Source organism: Hirsutella rhossiliensis (genome assembly GCF_020360975.1).
Source record: "Hirsutella rhossiliensis strain HR02 chromosome Unknown scaffold00019, whole genome shotgun sequence".
NCBI lineage: Eukaryota > Fungi > Ascomycota > Sordariomycetes > Hypocreales > Ophiocordycipitaceae > Hirsutella > Hirsutella rhossiliensis.
In genome coordinates, this window is record NW_025408685.1 from 791607 (window position 1) to 808202 (window position 16596).

The window sequence follows — 16596 nt, forward strand, 5'->3', positions numbered from 1 at the left end:
ATGGCTATGACGATTCCGTCCAGTTCTCGCATCTTTCAACAAATCGAAGATATACAAATTCGAATTTCACAGTGCGAGCAAGAATTAAAGTCCCACAAGTCACCACGATTCGAGTATGAGGAGAGACTGACCGATGTCAACACCCGCATTGATGAGGCTTGGGAACGTCTGTTTTCAGGTCAAAGCCCGATCGATCGTTCCGAGCTCCAGAGCAAGATTCTGAATTATGGCCGTGAGTTGGAGAGGATTGAAAGTGAACATAAAGAGGGCCTCGAGGGTGCAGAGGCTTCTTACCAGCGTCGTATCGATGCTGTTTGGAAAGACTCTTGCAAAGGGCTTATCGCAGTATTGGAATCTATGCTGCTTCCAAATACACCGCAAAGCAGACAGGGCTCCAGCAAACACTTCCGAATGGGTCAACTAGAGATCAGCCGAAAGGCTCTCAACCGGCAACACCCGTCGAATCAGTTGGGCGTCGTGGGCCTCCTGGGGGCCTTGCACGGAGACCACTGACACCTGCGGCAAAAGCAACAGGGTAAGTTGCCCATGCCCGACCGAAAGGACTATATTGACGAATCAAGCCTAAACGAAGGCTCGATAGGATGATTCAGCCGCAGTGGAAGAGGCGACGAATCACTGAGAGCCAAGAGCGGCATAGTGACGATTCACTGAACGAGAATGACGGGCAGTTGCAGGATGATATAGCCAGATCTCTCACCCTGGCGAAGTCTACCTTGCTTTCAAATCCGACGCCTGGTCGCCAGTACTTCTCTTGCCCACAGACAATTTGCACGATGTTGGCCTTCCAATTACAATCGAGGCATTGGGTCTGACGAAAAACGTCCCGCACTGTTATGAGTACGACCGGGAAGAGAAAAGCTTTCGATGGCGAAAGGAGTACGAGGGTGGCGGACGTCTTTTCGCAGAGCGGCAATACCCCATCATATTTTTTGATTGCTTGGATTTTCCGGAGAGAAGCTCAGTCGGCTGGGTCGCTGCCAGAGACCTCCGAAGCTTCGACTTAATGGATGCCAATATTGACAAGCGCATCAAACACGTCGGGCAGGTTCGCCAGTTTGTCAATGAGCGGGAAAAGTCACGAGCAAAGGATAAGGATGATGCATCTGCCTCTCAACGAGCAAGGTCTGTTGATGGTGAGTCCCTGGTCTTGATGAGAAAACCCCAATTCTAACACACTATTCCCAGGTGACGATACTAGGAGCTTAGGGCTTTCCGTCTGACGCCCAAAACCAGCTGCGGAGATCAATCTCAGTCAGGTGAAATCGGATTATGCGCGGCCAAAAGGACCCGAAGGTCTCAATCGACGGGGAATGCTCAACTGACGATTCGGAACCAAGACTTGGGTGCGATCCCAATCGAGAAACAGCGAGCTGCCCCCAATCTGAGCAGGATCGCGATGGCGACCGCCCCAAGGAGGACTTCGGTCTTGCACCTCATTCGAAGGCTCCCATATCAACTATGGGTTCGACCTCAGGATCTGTAAGGCGCACACACACAACGAAACAGAGAGTGAAGAACGGGGCCAATAATTCAATTCGTTGATCTCTAAAGAGTTCCTCCAGTGGGCTGTGGGTATCCCTGCGTCCTTATATACCTCTGGCCGCGCGTCGTGATCCCCACTTCGGTTTCAGATCGTACAACCCACAGCTTTAAGCGCGTGACAGGTTGCCCTACCTCCCGAGGAGTTCGTCCCGAACTCCTAGGACCTTGGACCCGTAGATTGATCGTAGTCCGTCAGGAACGCCTTGTCCACGAAGTCACGACGAGACACCCAGGAGTTCTCTTCTTCTCCATGACCCTTCCATTTCACAAGGTATCGTCGACGACTTTTTGGCCCACGATGATCGAGAATTTGTTCCACGTCGTATGTAGTCTCCGCCATAAATGGGTGGTCCTCAGGCTCAACTGGCTGTTTGTCTCGACTCCGGTAAGGCTCCAAGCTGCTGATAGGCAAGACATGGTGGATTTTGACTGCTGACGGCAGGCGGAGACGATAGGCTAGTTTATGCCCCCCAATGGCCTGTTCAATCTGGTAAGGACCGACGTACTTCTCGGTCAACTTCTTAGTCGGGCGCCGTAGCGGAAGGTTTTTGGTGGAGATAAGGACCCAGTCACCCTCTTTGAAGGACATCGACTCTCGATCCTTATTATAGTATCGCGCCTGTCGCTCTTGGGCCTTTGTGATGAGGAGCGCCGTGCGTGCGTGAAGTTCTCTGAGACCCCGGTCTCGGTCTATCGCCCGGGTGCTGAAGCTTTCGAGTTGTCCCTTGACATGACCCTTAGACCGTGGCTGATAGCCCATCAAAACCTCGGCTGGAGCTCCTTTCACCGTGTCATGGTATGAGGTGTTATACGTGAACTCCGCCAATGGCAACTTGTCCATCCAATCTGACTGCTCTTTGTTGCAGAAAGTCCGTAAGTACTGTTCGATCGTCTGGTTGACCCGCTCAGTTTGACCATCAGTTTGAGGATGAAAAGACGTGCTGAGGCGTCGCTTGCAATGAAGCAAATGGCAAAACGTGGCCCAGAAGTGCCCCGTAAATAGGCTCCCTCGATCGCTGACAATGCCATCAGGCATTCCATAATGCTTGAAGATTTCCCTCAGGAACACATCTGCCAAGCCATCACTGGATATGCGCGACGACACCGGAATGTACCGTGCGTAGCGGGTCAGGCGGTCGACCACGACTAGGATACCGGAGTAAATCTTCTTCTCACATCGGACCGGCGGGAGGTCCGTGATGAAGTCCATCGAAATCTCTTGCCACGGACGGCTTGGCGCTGGCAGTGGCGCTAGCAGCCCGTACGGCTTATGATGCCTCGGCTTTGCGAGCTGACATTCGCGGCAGGTAGAGACATAACGACGCACGTCTCGACGTAATCCGGGCCAGTAGTACTGCACCTGGATCCGCTTGCAAGTCTTGGTTCCGCCTTGATGGCCGGCAACCTCATCGTCGTGAAACAACACTAGGATCTCGTTTCTCAAACCCAGAGGCACGAAGATCTTCTTGCGGTAACACAACAGCCCCTCGTCATTGGTGCTCCAGACTTCTGACGATAGCCCACCGGCGGTAACGCTACCAGGGACAGTGACAAGCTGCTTCTGTTGGGCAACAAAGGCGTCCCCTTGCTGTGCCGCCAGCAGGGCCTCTTGCAGTGACTCTTGTAACGTTGATGCCGTTACAGCGGTGCCCTCCTCCTGAGACGTCGTCCTCGACGTCCTCAAGACTCGTGCAACACGCCTGAGACGGTCGAGCTTAGCTCTTCCATCAGCGACAGGGACAGCCAGGGGCGACCTGGTCTGATCGCGTAATTCGACAGCCTGTCTAGAGTGCATACGGTCCCTACCCGCAGACTCACGGGAAACAGCCGATCAATCTTTTCGAGGGCGACGGGGACAGCCGGTCGCGAACCGGACTGCTCGCCAAATCCGACAGCCTGTCTTGAACACACACGGTCCCCTTCCGCGGGTTCACGAAACAGCCGGTCAACATGTGCATGGGCGACAGGGACAGCCGGTCGCGAACCGGACTGATCGCCAATACCAGCAGCCTGTCTTGAACACGTACGGTCCCCTTCCGCAGGTTCACGGAAACAGCTGGGCAAACTTTTCAAGGAATGACGGAACGCACGGATCTCGCAGCCCGGCTGTTCTCATCACCTTCTCATGGTCCGGCCGTCTTGATAATCCATCCGCAGGATTCTTCAAGCCCGGCCGGTAGACGATTTCAAAGTCAAAGCTGCACAACTGGTCTAGTGCATTCATCTGTCGATTGGTCAGCTTAGCTTTGGACATGAAGTACTTATGGTTCAGGTGGTCCGTCAAAACGGTGATCTTCTGCTCCGTATACGCAAGGTAGTGGCGCCAATGGCGGAAAGCTTCTGTGATAGCTAGCAGTTCGCAGTCCGGGATTGCGTATCTTGTCTCTGCGTCCTGAAGCTTCCGCGAAAGGAACGCTACGGGTGCCATCGATCGGCGTGCAGTTGAGAGATTATTGCTCCGATAGCGAACTGGGACGCATCTGTTTCGATTCGTATTGTCTTGGAAGGATCGAAGTGTCTGAGAACAGGCCCACATGTGAAGGCCGTCTTGAGATCCTCAAAGCCCTCATTGCTTTTGGATCCAGCTTGAAAGCTTCGATGCCCCTTGCGGAGACGATCCGTGAGCGGAGACACGATCTTGCTGTAGTTCTTGATAAAGCGGCGGTAGAACCCAGTAAACCCTAAGAAAACCTGTATGTCTTTTACAGAACGGGGTGCTGGCCATTCTGTGATAGCATGGACCCGTTCCTCTTCCATGTGGATTCCTTCCTCATCGACCACGAACCCCAGGAAGGAGACTTTCTTCACCGAGAATTCGCATTTGCTCAGATTGGCGTAAAGTCCGGCTTTTCGTAACCTTTGCAGGACGTCCTTGACATGGCCTTCATGCTGTTCCGGGTCTTCACTGAAGATAAGGATGTCGTCCAGATAGACAACACAGATGATGTCAACCAGGCCTTCTAGTGCATCGTTGATATATTGCTGGAACGAGGCGGGAGCGTTGACCAGCCCAAATGGCATCACCTGGTATTCGTAATGGCCATAGTGGCACCTAAATGCTGTTTTCCACTCGTCCCCTTCGCGAATCCGGAGTCGGTGATATGCGTCCTTTAGGTCGAGCTTGGTGAAGACTTTAGCTCTACCCAGTCGGTCCAAGATCCCCGAGATCAATGGCAAAGCCGCTCGGTTCTTCTTGGTCACCTTATTCAACCCACGGTAGTCGACGCATAACCGTAGTTTCCCTCCCTTTTTAGGAACGAAGAGAATCGGAGAGCCTGCAGGACTGATTGATCGTCGAATCCATCCTTTCGCCTGGGCCGAAGCGATGTATTCGCGTAATACCGCGAGCTCATGTTCTGACAGATTATAGATGGGTCCTGGAGGGTATTTGCCCATCCTCGAGGTCGATTGGATGGGAACGCCCTGAAAGAGGGGTAACCTAGCAGCCTCTTCCTCTGAAAGACGTCTGCCCAATCTCGGTATGCTAAGGCAACTTCTGGTAGGGCTGCGTCTTCTAAAGGAGCCACCGCTTCGTTGTTGTTCTCGTGGGTAAGGGGTATACCAAAGTGAGATTTCGCGAGACGCCTGATCTGTTTCGCGCCGCGAACGAACGATGTCCTTTGCGGGGGCGCAGCGAAAGCCCAGGTAAGGTGATCTGCCCTCTCCAGCAACAGACTGATATGTTTTAGCCAGGTTTGCCCAGCCAAAGTCCTTCCTTGTCAGCTACAGATGAGACGAAGCAGAAGACCCGAAGAATTTTCTCGGTTCCCCAGCTATCCCTTGCCTTGAGCAAGACGTGGATAGTTCCTTTTGTGTCAATCCGGCTATGGTCTGCCGTTTCGGGTTGCTCCATCGTTGGTTCCACTCGCTGCCAATCACGTTGAGTGAGCAGCCTTGGAGATCAGGTTGTAGTGGCTGCCTTGATCAAGCAAAGCCAAACATGTCTTGGACCACCGGCCATCCTGTCGCAACTGGTAGGGTATCCAGTTCTCACCGCTCTGAGACAGGAGCCGGTGTGGTTCCTAATCCTCATCCTCCGGTTCTTGTTGGACCCTGCGTATCCCATTGGGACCCGTAGCCGGGTCGGAGTGACGGGCCGTAGTGTGTCTGCCGTCACCGCATCGTTTGCAATCAGGCTCGGTGCACTTTGGTCGTATGTGACCGGGCTTCCCGCATTTGAAACAGGCGCCGGGCTTCTCCTTCCTTGTTGATGTATCCTCTTCGCCATTCGTTTCTGTCGACCTCGGATCACCGGCGCTGCGGTAGGGTTGGTAACCCTTGTCATGGAAATCGTCGTCATACTCATGGCCCTTTTCTACCAAGTCGGTCCACGATTTGGGGTAGTTTTGGGATCGAAAGAGATCCTTGATATCTTTGTTACAGCAGAAGAGAAACATCTCAATGCGTAGCCAGTCGGAACAGTTTGAGGAACTCGCTTTCAATCGCACGATATTGCCGAAAGAAGTCCCGGAATGACTGGCCGGGCTTTAAGCTTGGTCAGGCTGGTGTATGCATTCCGGTACGACCTCGGGATTGTTGATATTGCTCCAGAGCCAGTCCTCCATATCTCCCCACGTCATGTTTTCTTCACTTCCATCGAATTTGAGTCGCAGATTGTCTAGGAAATCCCTTCTCAATGTCTGGCTGAGATGGCCCGCCGCTAGCCTGATTCTCCTCTGCTCATCCTGGTAGTGGCGGGGGTGCTCCCGAAACACCCACTGAAGGGTTCCGACAAAGGTAGAAAGCTCGGCTGCCGAAGTGCCCCGGAACTGCTGAATCTGTACCTGGTTTTTGTTCTTGGGCTCGTAAATGGGAGAGCGTTCCCGAATCCTTTGCCGCGGTGGTGGGCTATACTCTGGCGACCTGGACCGTCGTCGTGACCTAGAGCCATGTTCGCCCGACTTTTCTAGGAGGGCGCTCAGGAGCTGCTGTATCTGCTCCCCTTGCCGCCACGAGCGATCGATCTGCTGATCCAGCTGTTGCCGGATCTCTCCTAGTTCGGTTTGCGTTTCCTGAGCTTCATTGAAGGCCACGTTGGAGGTGGTTGGTTCAGCCTGTTGCCCCACATTCTCGCCCCGCTGGGGTCTACCATGCGACTCTTTCCTTTTCTTCGCAGCTCTAGCCGCTGCGAGCTGATCTAGCCTTTTTTGTGTCATGGTTTTTCTTCTGTTCGTCATCGGGGAAGGTCCTGGTTCAACCTCGCCGCTATCCGAGAGAGATTCCGTTGCGTCCGATTCCTCCACAGGGGGAACCTGCGCCGAAGATGGGAGTGCTGTCTGTGAGGTAGAGCCCGCCACCTGAGCTTGGTGCATGTGGCGCTCCACTGCCCTGGCCAGTTCTGGAGGAAGCTGCGATAAGTCCATGATTCAAGCCGGTCCCGTTCAACGGTCTCTGTGCCCTAAAGGGGAGAGAGATCAAACTGTAAGGCGCACACACACAACGAAACAGAGAGTGAAGAACGGGGCCAATAATTCAATTCGTTGATCTCTAAAGAGTTCCTCCAGTGGGCTGTGGGTATCCCTGCGTCCTTATATACCTCTGGCCGCGCGTCGTGATCCCCACTTCGGTTTCAGATCGTACAACCCACAGCTTTAAGCGCGTGACAGGATCTGACGATGGTACTCCATGCAGCGAAGGGATTACGAGGTCACGCCTGCAGGATCATCTTGCTTCTGATACTACGATTATAGTGCGCGATGAGCGGCCACCAAACACTGCCCAAGACGGACCTGAGCAAATTTTGTTGGACCACGGTACGTCGGTGTCGCACTGGGAAAAAAACAAGGAGACTCTGACTAGATACTAGACGAAGCTAGAACTGCGACGCCTCAACACCATTCGAAGGCGACGGCCGATGCGCAGAATTCGTCACGCTTCTACGAAATCCTGGATGTTGAGCCTAACAGCGAGCGAGAGCTCAACCCAATGGGCCGGACGTGGGACGCCAACTTGAGGTGTTGGCGCTAATGATTGTCTGCCTCATACAAACTCTCAGACTGCTACTGCACCTACATCCACGTCAGATTTGGATGATTGTGAATACGAGAAACAAGCTCTTCAACCCGAAGACATGGATAAACTTTGCAGTGACGGGTTGCGATTGGCTACTGCGACGCGGACGTCTCAAGGTTTCCTTCAACTAGCGACAAATCGGGAAGGACTGGCATTACGCGCACACCTTACAAACGTTGAGACCCACTATTTTCAGGTACCAGCAAGCTAAGTTTGTGACCCAGACACGGGACAATGGCGACGAACAGTCTGGAGACGTAAATCAGTGTTTGCGGCTGCGAGACAACGCGGCTCTGCGGCGCCATGAAGACTCGCTGGCATTCCTGGACGGACCTGACTCTAGTGAGTACACAGTCAGCCTCGTCAGATCTCAAATCATTGATATGGGGCGACTGACACGTACACCGCTATATATGTTATGGCAGTGACGCAGCAACCTAACTATTCGATGACGTCCAGATTTAATGGATGGCCCCAACTTCTCCCACAGAATCTTCTTACGGAATTGACTCAAGTCTCAGGGTGGAAGATCCTGGCCCACATGTATTCATGGATCGTTACAAAATGTATTGTTGCCCCTTGAGTTGTGATAATAAGTGGCGATATTTGGCCTGGTTTACGAAGCATTTGCTGCGTCATCACTCCGAAATACAGTAGATGCTGTCTAGCTGTTTTTACTGCACATTGCTAAACTTCCATTGATTGAAATAGGCCACATCAGCCATGCTAGCAGCGGTGCTGTTGTGATGTGCATCTCACTTTTGGCTGGGTGGTCCATGCGACAAAGTTCTCTGCGGACTACTATGCCCTGCTCTACCAGCTGCAGATTATCTTGGATGATAATAAGTCCGCCTTACGACGAAGAGATATAGCCGCCAAGTGTAAGTGAGAAGATAAGAGAAGAGAAAGAGGTGGAAGATGTGGGGTGCTTGGCGACTGATAGTAGACGTCAACCCCAAGAACCGGTATTAAGGCAAGTTCGCCCTGCCGCCTGGAAGTGGGAAGTTGTTGGAGTGATGCTGTACAATAAGTAAGTCCTGTCGATACTTCTCACCTTGGGAGCATTTCGGCGTTTTCGTATGGGATGGAGACGCCAACGATCTGACCTGCCCGCCAGGGCGGCCACGATTATCTCACGGAGGATGAGCCGAGCAAGCATGAAGATCGGGGACTGAAGAACTCTTGATTCTATATATAAGTGATAGTGAGAAGTTGGCTTCTTATACTTGTGACGTTGGGTTGAGTGCCGATATCGCCACTCAGGCAGCCTAGATGACGATGTCATCTAGAAGGTTCGAATCCATCACTAATATGGCAGTACGAACAGCCACGACCTAAAATATGGGCCAGCTGTGCGAATATGGAAATCAGATTGTTGGAGGCTGATACATCCTGTGTGACAATGTTCATTATCTGGTTAAACGGAGACAATGAGGAAGGCTACCCCATCGAAGTCTTCAATGAACGCGGCTGTAGGGTTCAGTCGACTTACGTTTCAGCAAGTAAGAAGCGCTATGCCGTTACGTGTGCTTCGTCTCCTACATAGAACAACGACCTTGGTGCCCGAGCCTGTCCGAATCTCACGTTAATGCTAAACAGTAGCGCAAATGCCGAGGCCTCCAGCCCCGACACCAGTTGGAGAAATCGTTCCGTGGTATCAGACAATAAATGGCGAGCGACCCGACGATGAGTCGATGACCCGGCATACTGTACCAGTACCACCCATAGGTTCTCGCACCTCGTGATGATCCTAGGGGTGAGTCCCCATGTGTTCTCGCCGTGCGGTGATCAAGCCGACAGACGGGATGCGGCGGTGCGAGAAGTGGATTTTGGATGCGACAAGACAGCAGCAGGATCGCAGCTTGTCTCGCAACACCTTCTCAAAAAGCCGCCCCACTGCAGCCGGTACGGGATCCTTACACCATCTTCTACAGATAATGATTGCCGGACCTACAGAGTTCTTGTCCCTCACGTATTGCAACGTCGGGGGCGGCGGGTGTAAGGCGCACACACAACTAAACAGAGAGTGAGGAACGGGGGTCAATCATTCAATTCATTGATCTCTGACGAGCTCCATCAGGTGCTATGCAACCCTACTTTTATAACCACGAGAGGCCTCCCAGCCCCGTGCTTTTCCCTGGAAAAGTCACTCCAGCCAGTGGTTGGAATCAACCAGCCATCTACCGTGGTCAAGCACTTTAGGCGCGTGACAGCGGGGTAAAACCGTCTTGGGTCCCTTACAATGCCGTTTTACAAGCCGTCAAACCACACCCAAACAGGCACTAAATGTCTTGAAGTTCCGGCAAGTCGCTGCGCAACAGCCGGAAGGCCTCCTCCCCCGACCATCTTTTTTGGAGTAGTGGTGTCGTTACGGTACAGTGAGGCTCAGGTGCACAGCACCGAGTTTTAGTGCCCACTAAACTCGGAATTAAATCCTATCTCCTTGCTGCCCTAGCTACCCATGGGTGACCTGGTTGACTCGACCATGGGCCGTTCTTCGCGACAGTTGCAGGGCCTTATGTAATTGTCAACTGCGTGAGTTTTGCAAGAAAATTGGCCAAACCGAAATGCCATTCTGTCGGGATGGATGCCACACTTGACGAGGGCATGAGCGTATCATTGGTAAGTCAACACACTGCAGCCAAGACCTGCTACAGGCGATGAACGCCACTCGTAGCGAAGCTCCAGAACACAATGCTCAGAATTTCTTTACGTATTACTTCGTGAATTCGGAAGGAGGTCAATTTGTGAGTACCTACCAGCCCACGGCATTCCATGTTGTGATGTCCAGCCAAGAGTGGTCTACGCGACGGCATCCATAAAAAAAATTAGCCAAAGTTAGCTGTTGATGTCGAGAAGAAGGTCCGAACGAGTTGACGTCTCTAGGTCTCTCTAGGTAATACAGCTTGAAACCAGGTAAGAAGGGAAGTCTGCAGACTGTTATTTATTCTTCCTAGACCACTGAGGGTCCGGAGGATCTCCTATTCGAACGGGGACCCTTGAGGAGTCCGGCATAACTATCACTGGCTCGGGGACCTCGAGAGACTGAACTATCGATCCAAAAGCTAGCAGAGCTATTTGATCGGGGAGATGGAGCTGATGTTGCTGACGTAGATGACTTACGTGGCCTTCAGTAAGTGGCAAGAAGTGCCCTCTTCCTGATAGAATGTATACTATACCTGAAAACGGGATATCAACTTGGGAGAAGCTTGGAGGGATACAAAAGGGGCTGTTTGGACGGGAAAAGGGCAACTGGGGCAGAGCAATCAACACATGCACATCACAGACTATCAGATCATCTGGGAATCTACCTACGAAATGTCCCTTTATTCACTTTTATGCCCACTTTTGATCTCTCCTTCGCGAGAGTTGATCTACACTTCTTGGTACGACATACGACCCATCCAGTGATGAGACGAATGAGTGCCTAAGCCCAAATATATTTGAGAACAGGGGCGAGATTAAGCACAAAAGACATAACTTGCAGCTCATCTAGATTGAACATATAGATCTTCACGTACGAAGCGACCGTGGTTAAATGGAAAATAGTATTTCTTCCGCTGGATTTGCGCAACTTCGTCAAAAGGAGTCGCAGCGGGCAACTACTCGAGTCGCCCCAATGAAGACAGCGCACATTCAAATACCCGACAGTGTCTTGCGACTGGCTCATGCTAGACGTCGAGTTTTTGTCATGTATGAGACCGATAAGAGAATTCGGTCTAGTAAAGACGACAGAAGGAAGCAAGCAAGAGCTCGAATGTCTCGAAGGGAGAGTCACCCACAAAGCGGGAGCTTCGCAGCCGAGGTCGAAAAAGCAGAAGCCACACTTCGGCTAACATCGTGGTTCCTCTCCGCTCTAGCGAGCCGGGAAAACGCATGTTCAGTGGTGGCACAGGAAAGCGACAGAAGCAGGCACGAGGCTGAAGAGGCAATTTCCAAGTGTAAACAAGAAACGATAGAAGCAATACGAACCTTTGTGTAGGATTTTCCGAACATGATGCTTAACTCTTAGTCTACCGGTATGCCTCTGTTTTGCATACTTGATACGGAGGAGTCGAAAACAGCAGGTATACCTCCCCATTTGCGCTATAACGCATCTAAAATTCACTGCGCTGAGGCGAACGTACATGATAAGCGCGTGAAACGCAACGAAAAGTCACCCGCTGATGGATCCTTTTCGAAAGATCTTGAAAGATGAATCTCCAACCTCATCCTGATAGAGCTCCATGGTAGTGAAGTAGAGAAAGGGGGCTTTCGCGTCTTGAAAGCCCTCACACTACCCCCTCTTTTCTGGTGGCAGATCTGCGGTCAACTCGTGCCTTGGCTAATCCATAAAACATATAAGGAACTATTATTTCTACACTACGTGTTGGCCTACACGTTTACTGGGGCGTAACGGTTACCTGACAAATATCGTTGCGTTGCCCCCCCTCAGGATTTATCTCACCTTAAAATCAGCCTTTATTAGCCACAGAAGGTGCCAATTTAACAGACAAGTCAGCCTATCAATTTGTCTGCTGCGTGCGGGAGCAATACAGTATGCAAGCCGGGCGCGAAAGCTTGTGAGTGTTTCTACTCAGTGAGGCAGAACTGGCGACCAAACCATTTTATTCGTCGCTATCGCACAAATCCGAGAGATGCAAAGTCATTTACTCACCTTTCAACCTCGGCAATCCAGACAAGCTCGCCGCAGTCGCCTTCAGACTTCTATCTTCATCCGTCACGAACTACGTATTCCCAAACTCGGACGTAGGTGTCGCCGTGGGTCAGTGGGCTTGAGCTCTAGTTCCTCGCGTTCTAATTCTTTGCGCCCAAACTGACGCCGTCGGCAGTCTCGAATTGCGGTCTCTACAGCCAAAGGATAGCCATTGCCCACCAATATCTAAGATGCTTCCCCGATCTCCCACTGTCGATGCCTTCAACCAGCAAGCACTCAGGCACTTTGGAAACCAGCCAGTCAGCAGCGATATGATCGCGTATCTCGCGAGGATCGTGGACCGTGTAGTAAGCCACGGTTCACCACCTCCGCTCACGAGCCCGTGCGCCTCTCTTCAGCAGAAGGATTCGACGCCCTTTCCTTCTGAACTACTTCAGTATGGAGCTTGCTGGTATGAGCCTGAGAAGTCTAGGCTACCGGCACTGGAGGAGTTCATCGCGAATCTAGTAGTCTCATCGGAGGTCAGAGCCTTACCGCTCATGTCGACTCTCGTCTATCTCAACCGCCTCAAGTCAAAGCTGAATACGACAGCCCATGGCGTCTCTTCTACACCACATCGCATATTCCTAGCGTCACTCGTCGTGGCCGTCAAATTTCTCGATGATAGTCCACCCAAAAACAAACACTGGGTGTTTCACTCTAGCGTCCAGACTGCTACCTCGGCTCTTCAGTTCACCCAAGGCGATGTGAATAAGATGGAAGCGCAGCTCATATGTCACCTAGATTGGGATCTGACAATGAGCGAGCAGGACTTGTGCGCCGCACTGGCGCCATTCTTAGAGCCGCTACCGCTGAATATTGGCAAGGGGCGCGCAAGAAAGAAAGCATGGCGAGAAGATGAGGCAAAACTGATTCAAGACCTAGAAAGGTCCATTCCGAAGTGGACTGCAGGTAGCTACGGCCAGGGCGCTTCCAGTCAGGACGATCGATCCTTGCGTGAGTACAAACGAGTCTTAGTGGCAGCGCTTGGCCAACTCACTGCCTTGGTGAATTGGAAAGCACCGAGAACAATACCGCCGAGCAGCAGAAACGACACGTTGCATGAATCTGGGAGTCAAACCGATGAAATACGGCACAAAGAAGACGTGCCTCGCTGAGACCGCCACGCGTGAGCGTTGACCGTTGACCCAGTCAACGCCGTCGGAGAAGTCCTCTGGGACCGGGGAGTCGGCGGCGTTTGGGTTGGCTGGGAGCTGGCTTGGGCGGGCACCCGCTCGAAAGCCTCGGACGGTGTCTTGGGTAGAGCCCGTTTTGCTTTGCCACGGGGAGTGACTTCGAGCAAGCTGTTGCTTCATGACGCCATTTCAAGGAAATACCGCCCAGCCAAGGAACAAAACTTGATGATAACTCTACCAGTCATCGCCTGCCGCCGTGAGGACCTTCTGATTCTGCCACTTCTTCCATATGGCTGTCGCATTTGACGAGGCACCCGAGTGCGGGTTGCGCAGACCAAGGAAGAAGCGTGGGCTACTTCCGGCTGCACACCATCTTTTCGTGGAGTGTATGTCAGACTATTGATTCAAATTACACTGCTATCACGACTTTGCAAAGCGGTACATCGACGTTCTCGGGAAGTTGCGTTCCGGGGTTGGGGAGCATGGAATAGAGGGCGTTTGCCAGCAAGCGGGGTGACTGCCATCCCGGACCATACCCGCTTTTCTGCGGCCGGCTGGACAGTACAGATTCATCTCAACATTCGCGCCCAAACATGATATAGGTGCATTGAGAAAATCCGATGCTAGACTTTGTATTGGCCTCTTTCAGGCGGGAGGTCCGCGTGGTTTTTCTCTAAGCCGTGTCGTTCACCATTTGTCTACATTTTATGTCTCCTTGCCCATCTCGCGGCGGCTGGTGGGGTTTGGTAATTGCATCCCTGCAGAGTGTGGCAGCCTTAATAAGAGGGTGGTGCGTTTCCTCTGCCATGTATGGTGACTCGCAGATCAATGACACCCTACCTCATGAGCGACGTGGGAGGAACATGAGAAGATGGTGTTCCGCTGTTCCCATTGCCATTGCAAGAGGGGAAACGTAATAAGTATAAGTACAGCTGGCTTCCTCCCGGTGTCGTCCTGGGTATCCCAGAGCATGCCCTTGAAACGAGCCCTTGAGATGAGCCCTTGAGGAGAGCCACCGAGCCCTTGAGACGAGCCCTTGAGACGAGCCCTTGAGACGAGCCCTTGAGACGAGCCCTCGAGACGAGCCCTTGAGACGAGCCCTTGAGATGAGCCCTTGAGATGAGCCCTTGAGGAGAGCCACCGAGCCCTTGAGACGAGCCCTTGAGACGAGCCCTTGAGACGAGCCCTTGAGACGAGCCCTCGAGACGAGCCCTTGAGACGAGCCCTTGAGATGAGCCCTTGAGATGAGCCCTTGAGGAGAGCCACCGAGCCCTTGAGACGAGCCCTTGAGACGAGCCCTTGAGACGAGCCCTTGAGACGAGCCCCGAGACGAGCCCTTGAGACGAGCCCTTGAGATGAGCCCTTGAGATGAGCCCTTGAGGAGAGCCACCGAGCCCTTGAGACGAGCCCTTGAGACGAGCCCTTGAGACGAGCCCTTGAGACGAGCCCTTGAGATGAGCCCTTGAGATGAGCCCTTGAGGAGAGCCACCGAGCCCTTGAGACGAGCCCTTGAGACGAGCCCTTGAGATGAGCCCTTGAGATGAGCCCTTTGAGACGAGCCCTCGAGACGAGCCCTTGAGACGAGCCCTTGAGACGAGTCCTCGGGATGAGTCCACGCGATGAGCCCTAAAGACTTGTCGACGTTTGAACCGTCATTGTTGGTGTTTGAAGTTGATATTGGTTCTCTAGCTCGTGGTTCGACTTGGGTAGAAGTTCTCCAAGAGCTTATCATCTTTTTTGATTTATTGTGCCCGATGATTAAGTACCCGCTACCCTTTCGGGGGCATTGGAATTAGGACTTCATTCTGAAAGATGTGTTGAGTGTTTTCTTTTGGTAATGGCGTGAACACATCATGCTGGCAAAGATTACTTGTTTCTATCCTGCTAAGACGCTAGTATTCAGATTTAACGTCCTCAGATCAATAAAAAAATACGGGTAAGCTATGCGTGGGGTTGTAGGATTCACCATACAAGGCCAAATAATGCTTGCAGAAAGCATTTGCCTTGATTTAACAGCTCAACAAGTCGCCGCTATATTCCAGACCATCACTCTAGTGGGGTTCAGGTACAGCGTCCGGGCTTCAGTGTTCATTTAAACTTTGAATTAAGCCACTTTGGGCTGCTTGAAAGTCACGGCCAGGTAGCAACCGCGAAACCGAACGTATGGCTCTCACGAAGAAAGTCAGCAGAAAAGGCATATTGTAGTTTCATTGTATACCTTGTCTCTGTCCTCCTCCTTTCTGCCCTAAACCCAAGCCCCTATTTATATCCCTCTTTCGTAGTAAAGGTAATGTGTTCAGGAGGCTGGGGACCTGAGGTCCCCAGCCTCTCGACTGGAGATGTTCCAGTCTTTCAAGAGGAGCTTTCAGCCTCCTCGTTCAGACCTGGTTATCAGCTCCCTTGCTGCCCTAGCTACCCATGGGTGACCTGGTTGACTCGACCATGGGCCGTTCTTCGCGACAATAGCAGATGAATGATTGCCCAACCGCTGCAATCAATTTTTGATAGGTCTAGAAATTAACTCCTGGCTATATGGACATGTTGCCATGTTATATAGCTGTTAAATCAAGGCAGACACTCTTTCTGCAAGCATTATTCAGCCTTGAATTGTGAATCCTAATAACCCCACGGATAACTTACTGTCAGAGGGAGCAGACTGACGGTCTAATCCGCACACGTATAAACTCCGGTGAAAGAGGCAGGTCAGACACAGGGACTTGAGTCAGGTATCGATACAGTAGAGGAACATTGCCCTAATCAGGATACACGGGAATTGGCCCTGATTCAGGCCCTCCACGGGTCCAAGATTGGTATCTATTCGTATAAATACCCCCTCAATGTCGCACAGATAGATAGAAAACATGCATCATCGTTTGGACTCAATTGTGCCTGCCCTTATCCTTCCGCCCGCGCTCTCAGCTTGCTGAGACTTACCCATTGATTGATCTGCGGACGCTAAACCTAAACCTCACTGTATATACCATGGAGATATGTCCATATTGCCAGGAGTTGATTTCAAACATATCAAAAATTGATTGCAGCGGTTTTGGGCAGTCATTCATCTGCTCGGTTTCGCGGTTGCTGGTCGTGCATTTCAAGCAGCCCAAAATGGCTCAAATTGAGCCACTTTGGGCCGCTCAATTCAAAGTTTAAATCAACACTGAAGCCCGGACGCTGTACCTGAACCCC

The 16596-nt window shown here is 52.0% G+C and overlaps 5 protein-coding genes across 5 annotated transcripts; 2 read left to right on the plus strand and 3 right to left on the minus strand.

The window, feature by feature from the left end:
• HRG_11250 (uncharacterized protein) lies at window positions 1-1504 on the plus strand (the record flags this gene model as incomplete). The annotated part of the gene is made up of 4 exons (XM_044869720.1): window positions 1-232; window positions 729-1154; window positions 1255-1314; window positions 1359-1504. The coding sequence occupies 4 exons, from the start codon at window positions 1-3 to the stop codon at window positions 1502-1504; spliced, it is 864 nt and encodes a 287-aa protein (XP_044715273.1).
• Window positions 1505-3978: 2474 nt separating this feature from the next.
• On the minus strand, window positions 3979-5629 carry HRG_11251 (reverse transcriptase (RNA-dependent DNA polymerase) domain-containing protein; the record flags this gene model as incomplete). Its single annotated transcript, XM_044869721.1, has 5 exons — window positions 3979-4212; window positions 4306-4640; window positions 4707-4986; window positions 5058-5153; window positions 5558-5629. 5 exons carry the CDS (start codon window positions 5627-5629, stop codon window positions 3979-3981), a joined length of 1017 nt encoding a protein of 338 aa, XP_044715274.1.
• Window positions 5630-5961: 332 nt separating this feature from the next.
• HRG_11252 (uncharacterized protein) lies at window positions 5962-6719 on the minus strand (the record flags this gene model as incomplete). Its single annotated transcript, XM_044869722.1, has 2 exons — window positions 5962-6039; window positions 6087-6719. The coding sequence occupies 2 exons, from the start codon at window positions 6717-6719 to the stop codon at window positions 5962-5964; spliced, it is 711 nt and encodes a 236-aa protein (XP_044715275.1).
• Window positions 6720-12462: 5743 nt separating this feature from the next.
• HRG_11253 (cyclin domain-containing protein) lies at window positions 12463-13389 on the plus strand (the record flags this gene model as incomplete). Its single annotated transcript, XM_044869723.1, has 1 exon — window positions 12463-13389. The coding sequence occupies one exon, from the start codon at window positions 12463-12465 to the stop codon at window positions 13387-13389; it is 927 nt and encodes a 308-aa protein (XP_044715276.1).
• Window positions 13390-13641: 252 nt separating this feature from the next.
• HRG_11254 (uncharacterized protein) lies at window positions 13642-15139 on the minus strand (the record flags this gene model as incomplete). The annotated part of the gene is made up of 2 exons (XM_044869724.1): window positions 13642-13780; window positions 14391-15139. The coding sequence occupies 2 exons, from the start codon at window positions 15137-15139 to the stop codon at window positions 13642-13644; spliced, it is 888 nt and encodes a 295-aa protein (XP_044715277.1).
• Window positions 15140-16596: the final 1457 nt, after the last annotated feature.